General features: G+C 37.0%; 1 protein-coding gene across 1 annotated transcript; it reads right to left on the bottom strand.

Moving 5' to 3' along the window:
* Window positions 1–440: 440 nt before the first annotated feature.
* Window positions 441–12,937, bottom strand: LOC145914419 (contactin-1-like). Its single transcript, XM_083002251.1, has 23 exons — window positions 12,930–12,937; window positions 12,719–12,852; window positions 12,017–12,154; window positions 11,851–11,946; window positions 11,503–11,733; window positions 11,116–11,221; window positions 10,854–11,035; window positions 10,497–10,775; window positions 10,242–10,389; window positions 9,936–10,060; window positions 9,180–9,358; window positions 9,025–9,121; window positions 8,496–8,786; window positions 8,358–8,428; window positions 8,122–8,274; window positions 7,954–8,056; window positions 7,724–7,835; window positions 7,371–7,465; window positions 7,017–7,090; window positions 6,506–6,659; window positions 2,143–2,277; window positions 802–921; window positions 441–535 (listed from the first exon to the last, which is right to left on the bottom strand). The coding sequence occupies exons 1-23, from the start codon at window positions 12,935–12,937 to the stop codon at window positions 441–443; spliced, it is 3,126 nt and encodes a 1,041-aa protein (XP_082858377.1).
* Window positions 12,938–14,595: the final 1,658 nt, after the last annotated feature.

Genomic DNA, 14,595 nt, shown 5'->3' on the forward strand with positions numbered 1-14,595 from the left:
CCAACCTTGTGTAATATAAAGTGGAACCCTAAATCGATAAACCCGTTAAATACCCCAATAGGCGCACCATCAGACATCACCGCGACATGGCACAAAGCAATCACCTCTTTACAATCCCGCGCCAGATCTATGAGCAACCCTTTTCTCACTTTTGATTCTAAATGCATCCTCACTAAGACTATACTTTTACCCCAAATTTCATACCTTGCTAAAACTTACCTCTTACCACCCCAGCAACGAGAACGGATCGACGGCATTGTGGTAAAGTTCGTCGTCGGCCCAAACAACCCACCCTTGCCAATTAACATCCTGGCAGCCCGTCGTGATCATGGCGGTTACGACGCGGCAAACATTCCCTCTACGCTGACCTATCACTTCTCTATCCTATCAAACAATATTATAACCACCGCCTTCTAGACACCCCGACCACAGCACAACTTTCATTCATCGAGTACAACCTTGGCCTTTCCCTCAGCAAACTTTTCCACCTGAGAACCAGAAACTTTCTCCCGCACGCAATCACACCCTCTCCCCACTACAAATTCCTGATAAACCTTTTGAAAACATTGAACCTCACAGAAGCCGAACCGATGACGCGCAAAACCAAACCTCTATACCTCCGAATTATCGACAACGCCACGCCACCTCACCAATTCAACGACTGGGTCCAAATCCACCACCCGATATTCCCAAATTACTTAAAATCCTTCAATTACCGGCTTACCCACAAAATTTTACCGTTAAACTGTCAAAAATCCTACCTCCCTCTGGACCAACAACCTCTTTGAAACTTTTACTCACCTATTCCATAATTGTCCTTCCATTCAGCCTCTTCTCTCCTTGATCCGCAACGCCTTTCGAACTTTATCTGACCAAAACACCTCTCCTTTTGACACACCTTTGCACATCGCCTTTCCACAACTTCACAATACAACACCTTACACAAAAACATTAGCAGCATTCCTTAACACCTCACCAACACACACTATCTGGAAAACACGACACACCCATCAATGACATACCCCGCCACTTAGTAACATCTTGCAAATCCTATTTACGTTTAAAACTATCTATCCAACGAAATAGGGGCAACTACTTTCTCGAGGAGGTCCTGGACAACGTTGTCAACGCCTTCAACAACCAGAGAAATACCGACAACACATAATAGCGCCCACTCCCGGATGGCACACCGACAAAATTTGTCCACGCGACGTTTCGTTGTATTTTTTGTTTTCCGCCATACAAATGTGATGCACACGTCACTGAAGCCGAAAGCTTAAAATATATGGTATATATGGGCATACATATATAACCGAAATAGTAAATCACCAACAAATTTATTGTTAAAACACTTGAGGGCAACAGCCAAAAAACAATCGGAAAAGCCCCACCTTAGCGCCCACTCGTGGACGATACCTTTAATGGCTTTAAACCACTAGATGTCACTGCGTGTTGGTTCCTGTTTTGTTTTGTTGTCATTGCCCGTTACCCTTTAGCGCCCACTTGCAGATATTATTTCAATGACAAGCTAACCACTATGTGTCGCCAACATTTTTCTTTTGTGTTGTCTTTTTATTTTTTTGTTTTATTTGTTGCAATACTCGTTGATACCTGGGTGATATTCGGGGGGACTAGAGGTGCCCCGAATAAAATATTCAATGGAAAAACCAGGAACACCCCAAAATTGAATATATGTAAGATTTCTATGTTTCTAAATGTTGTGAATTACTTTGTGTTGATGAATCTATGCCGATGGTCGTACGGATGTAGGACCTCATGCACTCGGCGGTTTTAATCTTATTTAAATACATTATAGTATTTTGAAAAAATGCATTGCTTTGATGTTTGCGTTTCCAAAGTTTCTTGGTCGGTTTCTGCCTCATGTCAAAAAAACTTTTCGCTCGATAAAAAGAAGCCAAGTCTGCATTTAACCAGGCTTTGTAGGACCAGACCTAGTGGTGGGACACAAGCCGATATATTTGTATTTAATTACACAATAAATCAAAGTTTGCTGCACTGCACGGCGCCAATTTAGTTTACATAAGAGTTGCAGTTCACTGAACAACTTACAAAACCAGCGGTAAAAACAACACAAAGTTTCCGGCAGTTGCATTTGTTCTTAAGTTTCACTGAACAACTTACTTGTATCCAATGGTTTGTTGTCTTTCCTCCATGAATAAATCGGATTATTGAGGTTAGTTTTACACTTGAACGTAATATCAGCTGTAGAATGAAGTGGAACAACTTGATCTTGAGGTTCAACGTCGAAAACTTCCGCTGTCACCAAATAAACAAAATATTTGGTATAAACACTGCGCTACCGACCTGTGCAAATAAATAAATTCAAGTTATATATCGACGCCTCCATCTTTCAAACATTGTGATAATAAAATATTCTTTTCATTATATCTACGACAAATCTACACGACCACGTCACGTGTGTAGGTTTCTTTGTTTTTACGTCAATGATCCCAACAAACTTTTGTGTCGGTTTTTATCAAAGTTGATTTTTGTCCAATTATCGTCATTTGCCAAATAAAGACTTGGTAAAAACGACACGACTGAACAAACTTTGACAATTATGACACAATTAAAAGCCTACGAGGCACCTTTTACATTTAGGCCTGTATTGATATCAGTTTAACGCTGACCCATTTCAAGTCACTTACCTACATAGATCCTCACACTTCCTTCAATTTATTTAATTTAAAGAATTGTTAAAGTTGTTCACAATGAAAAATCAAAAGTTTGGGAACCGATAAAACCATGAGGGGGAATCACCGTTCGTCGTAGGATCTCAGTATTTCTGAATATTTTCTACGCATGAGGAGATGGGCGTGTGTTTATTCAACCATGAATCAATATGTTCGCCTACCTAGGGTCGCACACGCGGTAAATGTTCTTTATTATAATTACAACTGTTACTACTTGGATGCATTTGAACTTTAAACTGACTTTAAACTTTGGTGTGCGCCGTGATCCTAAACAGCTTCAGAACCCCTGCTCTAACTTCTGTTCAAACCTCTGTCTGATCGTTCATCGAACGAAGATGCTTTTTATACAGACTTTATACAGACTTTATACAGACTTTATACAGATTTTATACAAAAAACGTTTCGGCAAGAACTTGTGCCATCATCAATTTGAATGACGCGGTTGGTGTAGCTGCAGGATTATATGAAGCCGGCCCGACTGACGTCACAGATAAGGCTCGCGCGGGTGGTGACGTCATATTGTTATCGGCCACACACCACTAGAGGCGGAATAATGCGCAGTTAGCGACGCAAAACGCAAACATAAAACGCAAAAACACACATTAAACATTCAGTAGAAATAGTGGTACAGAAGTCTCCTGCTGATGGAGTCGCTGTCCATACAACAACAGCAACCACAACTTAATGTGGACGACACTTCTGCACCAATATTTCTTTTTTTATTCTGCGCCCATCCATACCGAATTATTATCAGAACAAACTCTATATACCAACCTGTGTAAATAATAAAATGTGTTGTTACTTTGCTAATGTTCGAGGCACTGAAATAAAAAGAGCGATGATTAACATTAACTAACTTTCCGAAGCTTTGCCTGCATGTGTGTAAGAAATGTTCGGTTCTTTGTGTGGAGTTAACATCACCACAGTGAGCTTTCAAGTGTGGATTTTTGAGACCAAACACACATTTCGCGTATTCAATGGGTGTTTAAAGCTTAATTTTCTTCCTTTTATATCCTGGGACTTCACATCATCACATGTATAGCGTGATGTGTTACTAAGCAACCATGAAGAACGGATTTCAACTGCAACCCTTTCAATAAACCAGTCCACACTTACGTTGTTTTATGTTTAGTTATTTTTTGTGGTAAATAGTTGCCCGGGGGCTCGGTAAACGTGTTTTCTTCGTTTAGTCGCGACTTGGACGATGTAACAACAAAGTGAAACTTGTTTGCTGTCTCAGATTTATAGTTACTGCGACCACGGCACGTGTGTAGGTTTCTTTGTTGTTCGCCTCCTTTATGTAAAGTTGTTACCATGGTTATGGTGAACTAGAATACAACGTATAATTCTCTTTCGTAATTCTTTTATATCCTGGTGCTTACCATCATCATATGTATGTAGGGGATGTGTAACTGGGCTACCATAAGTGGAAAGCATTTCACATGCTCAGTGTTCCTGGTGATTTTTGTGGTAAAAAGTTGCCCGGAGCCCGGCAACATAATGAATGTGTTTTGAACAAGATTGCAGACAGAATTGGTTTCTCCGCTGTTGATTCACGTAGGAGTGTTTGCTATCAGATCACGTGACCGTTACCGAAATATTAATTTCAATTTTTTGGACAGAGCAATAAATTTTAGTTTGTATCGTCAGTGTTTCGGTGGTGTGTAAAAGTGAAGGCTCCTAAAAGTTTATGACGACACAATTAAATATTAGATTTACAACAAATCATACCGAGCGCGGGAAAACCTAACAAACGATAATAAATTAAGAACCCCACTCAGAATGTGCTCTGTGTGAACCCCGGGGGTTAATTCAGAGCAATGAACCTCATGACCTGGCGTGTTCTGCTCAAAGGTGCGTGCAAAACAACATGGTTTGTTGGATGGTTTTGTATAAGTTGAAATAAATGTTGTTTGCCAACGTTTACTTTCATTCTGATGTCATTCAATGTCTGCCAGGTTATTACTTCTCACAACCCCTAGACACGCCCATGAAACGCCCTTCAGTTTCCTATCTTAGTTTGGTTCATTTTTGTACAATTGATGAAATTGGCAAGAAAAAGACATGATAAAAACGTCACGACTGAACCAGCGATTGCTTTTATGGTTGCGACACAGCTAACACATAACCTGTTATTTAGTTTGACCTCTACGTGGATCGGATTCACTTCAATTTCCCACCAATCTACAGCCTTACTTTCCCTCCAATACCTGGTGGCAACCAAATCACACATCACAAATATTCACAGATACCAAAGTTCAGTTGGTCCATACAAAATATTTGTCACAAATTCATGACAAATGTGGTATTGCATCAACATGGTGAATAACGTTAGTTTTGCATGAGTGAACATCATAAAGTGCACAACATATGATTCATTTAATAAATTTTCAAATTCTGTTTCGATCTATTTGTTTTATTTATCGATCTGTAAGTATGGACTTTTCGTGCATTCGGCATACGACGTACGGACAGAATAATAAACATCTAAATAAAATTTGAAGCTAAACAATTAAAACAGCCATGACTTCCCTCTTTCATGCAGTTTGTGAAAGTTGGGAACACGTTTTAAAGCATTGGTTTTCTTTACTGATCCTCTCCAGTCTGTTACGTTATAAACGTGTTCCAATTGATTGCCTTTAAAACACGCTATTTAATGTTGGAGTTCGAGCTAAAAATATAGTCAAGAAGTTTAAACAGAAATGTAGGTTCAAGATGTTTCTGAACTTTCTCGTGTGTTTCTTAAAATAAGTTTTGGCTTCCAGCTTATGACTTGGTATTGTTTTTGTACTAGATGCCTTTTGTGATCGATATATAACCCTGAGAACTTGTGCAGCTTGCCCGTTAATCAACATATTATTTGTTGTAATTAAAACTCACACAAATTGCTTATTGTAAAGGAATTCCTCATTTTGTGGAGTTTTGTAATAAACTTGTGTTAATGTTTTTCCAACTTTCCATTCAAGGTTTATGTAACACCAAGATTCACAGATACTTTGAAACATATATTTGTATTATGATGTGACAGATAGTTTAATTAAAAAAGTCTGAAAATGGAAAGTTTGCAAATTAGCACTTTATTTAAATCCGTTTAAACTTGTGCACTATGAAAAGTATCACTACCTGAAATACAACTTTTGTGAATTAGTAGATTTGCAAATCTACAAATATGTTAACATTTGCATAAAGTCGTATTCTATGCACATCTGTGTACAAAATTTAATGTCACGGAAAAAAAACGGTTTCTTATATTCAAGATTCAGATTCTAGCGAATTACATTAATTTTATCGCACGGGGAACCCAGGTCATCCTGATGTTAGGTCATATCTGGAAAAGCTCCACTGCACCACATTAAATGATTACATTATTCCTTTTTAAATCCTGGTGCTTACCTTTATCACATGCATGTAGGGATGTGTAACTGGGCTACCACCAGTGGAAAGCATTTCACATGCTCAGTGTTTCTGGTGATTTTGTGGTAAAAAGTTGTCCCGGAGCCCAGCAACATAATGAATGTGGTGCTATTTTTTGCTGCCAGGCATAGTAATTAATAGGCATTGCGTATCTTCCACCGAATTTAAACAATCCCTCAACTCCCTAAATTTTTCTTAACCAAGAGAATCGCTGTGCTTTTAGATAAGATTCAATGTCTATCATATTTATTTCCATTTCTTCAAACTTTGCACAGAACTCAGGTCATCCTCATGCTAGGTCAGGTCTTGAAAAGCTCCACTGCGCCACTAGTGTCTGACTCACCAAAAGACTTGCTGATTTACATACAAGTTGTTACTTGAAGTGCCGGGTGGCAAACTAACGTCCTGTGCAGCTTCATCACCTCCAAGTGGGACTGACTGCGGTCCTACGACAGACTGTGATTCTCCGTGATTGACGAAGTCAGTCAGGAGTCGATTACTAAGAATTTTTAGTGCAAAGTGTGGAAACCTCTGATAAACAAGACAAACTGTTACAAAAAGATTGTAGGAATCAACCTGTGCAGGTCGGTGTTGTGGGACGGATCTGTCTTTGTATCAATATATTCCGGCAGCTCAAAAAAGAGTAACAGACGGCCAGCATCAGAGTAAGTAATCTTTGTTTATTGAAACAGAAATATTACTTTTGCCTACAGGCATCGTCAGTTTCTGTCTAATTGAATTTTTTCATTTGTTCAGAGATTTCGGTATTCTCGTATTTAGATTTTTGTCTGCGTTTCCACCAAGTGTTGGTGGTTGCGTAAAGTTTTGTAAACGAAATTTTACCAAAAACAACGATTTAATCAATTAAATCGAGGAAAACATTCTTACGTTCAACGTAAGTTGACTAACTAAGATTTGGGCGAACACCATATCTGTCCTGTAAAGCCAACCAGATACGATTACTGACAAAAACCGAGTTAACAAAACTTTACCGGTCGCAACTAAGTATCGACTGCTTTACTTTATTGATTCATGGGGTACACAAAAACGTTAAAGAGAACGTAAACACACAATTGAAAAGAAATCGAACTTGTTGAATGCCTGTCTCTTGGTACAAACAATGACAAAAAACGACCTTTTGTTCAGAAACATTGCATTTTTCTGACGTTCAGCCTGTACAACTTAAACACCCTCCGCACACCGGACTTCAGCCTTCAACGCTGGAATAACTGGAGGACATACAGTATCCAGGTGATATTCCACTGCTACGCTTTGGATTTCCGGTTTCTTGCTGTCGGGGTTTCCCATACCGTCGATATCCATGACGTGTCACTGATCTAAACATACACATATCAAGTAACAATAAATGCCATTGTCAAACTTATATTTTCCCGGACATTTGTAGAATCATTATTTAATTTTTAAAGAAATGTTCATCTGGTATAAAGTCACGAGATTTTTTATTACAACCGACGTTTCTTCTACCATCCAGTGAGACTTCTTCGGGGTCATCTGTGTTTAAGTTTAATTGACCGAATGTTCGACATAATTTAGATTTATTTGTTTCACAGGAGGTGACATTGTCTGAATTTTACCTTGGCTTAAGCTTCTTGGCCACCATCGCCAACATCACCATCACAACTATAGCTGCCACAATACTTAGTACTATGATAGCAATAGTAGTGGCAGATAAATTCCAATTGCTACCTGTAAGTAGAGTGACACCAAATTTATATATTTTTGTGGAATATGCAGGCACATTGTTTAAAACAGTAAATACATTTGCAAATCAAGGTTTGCATGGAAGAAATGTACATAAACATACCTTTTATAAAAACAATCACTGGTTTACTATATGGTCCTTTACCAGCCAAGTTTGCAACTCTCATTTTCACCCAGTAATATGTGTTGACATTTGAAACATTGACCTTTAAATGAAGCAAGGTCAGTTATTGAAGTGAATCAAACATCATAAAACAATTTAGTTATGCACCTTAAACACAAACAGTGTTGCTTTAGAATCATTTTCAACTTTTTTTAACCACGAACTTCCACTAGGTGGCACTAAAGTATCTTCATCATCCCCTTTTTGCCAAAATATTTCATAGCTGACAGTTTTTGCTCCATAATATTTCTTTGAAAAAACCTGTTGACACAAAATATTAAATATCAGTGCAACATTGTTGAAATGTTTACATGCAATCTGGAAAAAGGGAAACACCTACTTACCTCCCAAGTAACAATCAGCTCACTGGAGATGTTGACATTAACTGATATCATTGTTGGTTCCAACACAGGGGCTAAAACATAACATTATTACTTCGAGCAGCAATTCGTTTGAGCATGAACATTTAAAACAACAATTACCCCCAGTAAGTGTCAAATCTCTTTCACTTTGATCACTGGCTTCACTTTTTCCAACTTTGTTCCATGCATAAACACGATATGAGTAATAATTATATGGAAGTAAGTTTTCAACTGTGCATGATGTTGTGTTTGTAGAACAAGCTTGACTCCATTCTGTGTCATATTCTCCTTTCTTTTCAGCTTCATAACTAGTTATGGGGGCTCCATTTGATTTAGGTTCATTCCATGTAACAAGTTGAGAGTTGGACAATGAATAAATCACCATCACATTGTTTGGTGCATCAGGTGGGGCTGGAACAAGAATATGCCCACAGTTAACAAATTGTTTAGGAAACAAAGTAGGGAATTATTAGTAACGTTTTCACTGCAAACAATTTTAGACAATATTATATCAGTGGACACATGAGTTTATACTTCAGGTAGAAATACCTGGTTCTATTAAACAAACAACATATTTGTATAAACTTTATGGTTGCCAGGCCATTGTTACATTGATTTATTACCAATGTAAACATAAAAAATTAATTACCAAGAACATCCAAATATATTTGTTTACAATCAGTTGAAACTTCTGTAGCTGCACAACATTCATATTCCCCAATTTGTTCACATCCAACATCGCGTAGCTGGAAATAAAAACATTAGAAGCAGACAAAGCCATGAAATCATTTACGTAAAACCTACTTCCAAAACTCCACCAGTAGCTTTGTAGTGAGAATCAATATTGCTGATTGTTTTGTTATTTTGTTTCCAGCTCCATGAAACTTCCAATTTTGTGTCATGTTTTTCAAAACATTCAAGTTCAACTGCATCCCCAGCCTCAACAGAATATTCAATTGATCTTGGTGTGACCTCTGTTTGGTCTAAAAGTGAAAACAATTTGGGCACTTTATAGGTGTAAAACTTGAACTATGAGCAAAATAAGAAACAAAAATCTCGATTTTGCATCACCTGATGAAGTGAGATTAACCTCGCGAATGCTCATGTTAATAGAGATATTTGACAGTCTATCGAAACAGTGTGCCAGAAACTACTAAAGTTATAGACCTAACACTGACATGATATATTAAATAATTTAAATATGTTTATAGTTGATATAAGAGCAAAAACTCTACTACTACACCAATCACTGTAACCCACATTCTACTTTTTTTCATACTTTATGTTAAACTATTATGTGTAGGTGTTGTCACTCCCCATAAAGAAATATAAGTAACACAAAGTCATGCACCAGTGATTTTGTCTTCTTTCAGTGAATCTGTCTTGGCCGAGTGCATTAACCTTGTAGTCAGTTGCTACTGTTTGTGGTGCTGTGAGGGGCTGTGTTGTTTAATTGTTCGAATCACATTTAGATAACTTAACAGTTTAAATAATTCATCATATAATTACTATCTTGTAAAATATGTGATGTTAACGAGTATTGGTCATTTCAACACTTACTAAAAACTTGAAGTCTTGTGCTACATGATCGAAATCCAAGAGGATTTTTAACAACACAAGTATATTTTCCCTCATCCGATTTCAAAACATTGGATATTTTTAAACGAGCATTGTCTACTGTGTATCTGAGGAAGGAAATGTGGTTAATGCATTATTTGTTAACAAAATAAAATGTCATTATATAGTTTTTAAAATAGTGAAATAATTTGTATCAGTATTTTAAAATGTCTTTATGTAGATGTCACTGATGTACATGAAACAAATTTATAATTGCTAAAATAAATTAATGCAGAAAAGTCAACTTACTTCTCAGTGTTATAAAGTTGTTCAAGTCCTTTCAACCATTCAATTTCAGGTATGGGAAATCCCGTAACATTACAAACCATTGTGACATCACTATTGGTCGAAGCTTTAGTAATTTTATCCATTTGTGTAAGAAGGCATGGAAATTCTTCTGCAAAAACATAGTGAAAAAATTGTAACCATATTTCCATACAATCACACTCTATTACAGGAGAATATTTTTACAAGCATAAAAAGACACTATTATGGAAAACATACTTTTAATTGTAAGATGTGCACTTGAGAAAAGGTACCCAACAGAATTGTAAGCAACACACTGATACATTCCTTCATCTGTAACATTTACTGATTGTAATGTTAGTTCACTTCCCCCATCTACATTACTGATAACAATGTGATCTGTGTTGAAAAGTTCTTCTCCATCTTTCAGCCATGTATAAGAAGCTTGTGGTTGAGCAGATGCTGAACATCTCATACTGTAAGTTGATGATATTTTAACATTTGATGAAAAAATCTGCTCCATCCATTGTGGTTTAACTTCAGGTTGAAAACAAGGGGGCTGATATCAGTTTATGTTGTTTCATTACAGACGGTGTCTTACGTTTGAACACTTACATTGTAGCTGCAATTCTCCTGCCACATTCACTGTACCAAATTTATATTTAGTTTCACATATATAAGTCCCAGCCATGTCCTCTGTTATATTTTGTAACAGGAGTTGTCCTGATTCTGTTATTTGGTGACCATCAGGTAACTTGGGATCATCTAATTTTTTCCAATGAATGCGTGGAGTTGGGCTGAAATGCGAAGGTAATACTTGGTAATTAATTAATTTTCTTGCAACATTTACTTATGCAAAAATTTATTTGTGGCTTACTTTCCTTTTGCCAGACATTGGATAAGTGCAGATCCTCCTTTTATTGCTCTTGTTATTTCTGAAGGTATTATCAGAAAATCAACTGGTGATGTTTGGCTGCTTATTGCTGAAAGAAGGTCACACATTTACATCTTTTAAAACTTACTGTTGCAACTGCTTGTAAGCATTTTCTATATAACATTCAACACTTCTTATTGCTAAAGAAGATCAAACATTAATTTCTGCAAAACTTGAATGTTGTCATGACAACTTTTTACTAAAACTGTCAACTGATAATCTACATTCATGTTTCTAAATACTGCTAAATTTATAACATATGTGTTTTGTTTAAATAAAACTTTGGCAAAAGCTTGTTTCAAAAAATCAAATGAAGAAATCAATTCTTACGCATATGTGAAACTTTCAGGTGTATTGGACTTGATTTTTGTTGAAATTTCACTCCATCAACCACCCAACTCCCTCTCACAACACACTTGTATAACCCAGTATCTGCTAACGTTGGTTTAACAAAATACAAACTCCCATCAAGTTGAGACACATAATGAGTTTTGTCATTTGCAACAACAGACTTAAATCCATCAGTTTTAATTTTTTCCCAGTAAAACTCAACTTGATTATCTGAAAATCAATACAGGAAAACTTAATGACGCAGATATTTAAATTCACCCATTCATCATGAGGACTTAACTTTAAATTTGTAAATAAAACAACCTTTTCCCAAATCAATTAACTTACCTGGTGCATAATTTGTTTTAGGACAAGAAACGAAATCTCCAACTCTGGTGGCCATAGATAACTGTCTTGTATTTTCATGGGGAAAAGGATCAATGTCTAAAAAGAAATAATTGTACTTTATATTGAATGTGGCAAAAGTTATCAAGATTAAATCTAGAAAACCCACATCCGAATGTAAGGTTGCCATAGTTACTGACAACGATGCCGTCATCACTTGTGACGACACACTGGTACATTCCCTGATCACGTGGTTGTGGGTTCGAGATTGTTAACTTCCCGCCCAAATTATGGAATCGAGATCCACCTGTCAATCACAAATTCAGTCAACCAATAAATTTTAAACATCAAAAATCAGTTTTTCAGTTGAGTTTTACTTGTTGAGTTGTTGAGAGAAAAACAAACAGATAATTTTTTTGCCAAAACATTGGAATTATGTAATGCACATTGTTAAGTGATATTGGTTGAAATTCTCCTTACAGCGACCTAATTATGTTGTCTCCTTGGATTTAAACTTTTGTTGTCTTATGCTCACCCAATATGTCCGTTTTCTATCGCCAGACCAAGGTATCCTTGATTTTTTTAATTTTGCAAAATACTTTCTTAAACAAATGCACCGAGATGCAATGGAAAAGTTTTAGTTCTTTAACATCTGCTTCTGAAATTAGTTCGCAAACAGTGACGTGGATCGACGTGGTTGTGCAGAACTTACAATTGCGTCGATTATTCGTCAACAAACTGCGCACGACCCAAGTTGGGGGTCCAGTGTTTTATTGTACGTAAATATGTTCCAGAAGTTGGAACCCATAAATCACGTCAACGGTGAAAAATCCTGCAGTTACAGATCGTTAAGTTTCACTGAACAACTTACTTGTGTCCAATGGTTGGTTGTCTTTCCTCCATGAATAAATCGGATTATTGAGGTTAGTTTTACACTTGAACGTAATATCAGCTGTAGAATGAAGTGGAACAACTTGATCTTGAGGTTCAATGACGAAATCTCCGCTGTAACCAAAATATAAAATTTGTTTAATTTCTCAACCAGCCTGAGCTAAACTCAAAAATTAATTTCTGTAACACACCTTGGCATTGTGATGTCATAAGTAGAACAAAACCAATCCATGTAACATAGTTGTGGTAACTAAACATGTTCGGGTTCGGACTGCTTTTGGTTGAGACACAGGTTCTCTTAAGCCCCAACATGACGTCAACGTAGCAGTCCGGTCGTTGGGGTTCAACACCTTCTATTACTTTAAACCTAAACATAAAAAGTATGAATAAATGTTTCTGTAATGTTCGCGGAAATTGTTGTCATTATTTGGAAGATTTTATTGAAACACAAATCGTAATCGGACCCCGGTCTGATTCCAAAATAATTTCTCAAGCGTTAACAAACCTGTACAGGGAAATTACGTCACACATTTACCAGGGTGCGAATTCCTCTACGAAGTTTATGACTTTTTTAATACAACATGAACTGAAATATTTGTTAGTTGTTTATGTTACAAGTTTAAGAATTTGTAGATTTCATGACCGTATTTACTTGAATGTAAACTGCACGTAAACGTCCTGTTAATTTTGCTAAAACAAGTTTGTCGCTTAAAATTGACAGTTACGCTAACCACTGAAATCACCGTCCGTCGTCGGATCTCAGTTTTTCTTAAAACGCATGAGGAGATGGACGTGTGTTTATTCAACCACGAATCAATGTGTTCACCTACCTATAGGGTCGCCCACGCGGTAAATGATCTATATTATAATTTAATAGTCTGTTCTTCTGGCACAATAAAACGTAACTTCATTAACCGACGTTTCGCCTGTTACCCAACAACGCTTTCTCAGGGTACGTCGGTTAATAAAGTTACGTTTTTATTGTGCCAGAAGAACAGGCTCTTTATTATAATTACAAATGTTACTACCTGGATGCATTTAAAACTTATAACTGACTTTGCTGTGCCGCCAGTGGAAAGATGCCAAGTGAGTTTTTACCTTAAACAACTTCAACCCCTGCTCAAACCTCTGTCTGATCGTTCATCGAACGAAGCTGTTTTTATACAGACTGCGTCTATACATGGCAAATACAGCGGGCCCGAATTCCCGTCAATATTTACGATGGAACTGATGGCGTTGTTCCTGATACTAAATATGGGCAATTTTCGAGGGAAACAATGTTTCATCCACAACCTCGGTAACATTCCGTTTGAACGAAACTTGAAGAGTGCTGGTAGCAAATAAAATCCTTTGTAAACACAACCTGCTGCAGATGAACATTCATATCAAAACACAAAGTGCTTGAAAAGAAGTTTGTGGGTTTGTTTGTATCTGACGTATAGTAGCGACCCGACTTACACAATACAAATGTTCACAGGCACAAAAGTACAGATGGACAAGTAATGGTTTAAAATATAGCTGAAAAGATGACGGCAAAATCATGCAACAACAACACAAAGTAAATTCTGTTGCACCAAATTCACAGCACAAACGAAGTTGTTGCTAATACAGGTTATGGTGAACTAAACTGCAACGTATATTTCTTTTGTATTTCTTATATATCCTGGTGCTTACCATCACCGCATGTATGTAGGGATGTGTAACTGGGCTACAACCAGTCGAAAGCATTTCACATGCTCAGTGTTTCTTGGTGATTTATTTGTGGTAAAACGTTGCCCGGAGCACAGTAATATAATAAATGCGTTTTGAACACCATTTCAAACAGGTCTGGTTACTCCAATATTGATTTACGTGTTT

This window comes from Ascidia mentula, chromosome 1, assembly GCF_947561715.1.
Source record: "Ascidia mentula chromosome 1, kaAscMent1.1, whole genome shotgun sequence".
Lineage (NCBI taxonomy): Eukaryota > Metazoa > Chordata > Ascidiacea > Phlebobranchia > Ascidiidae > Ascidia > Ascidia mentula.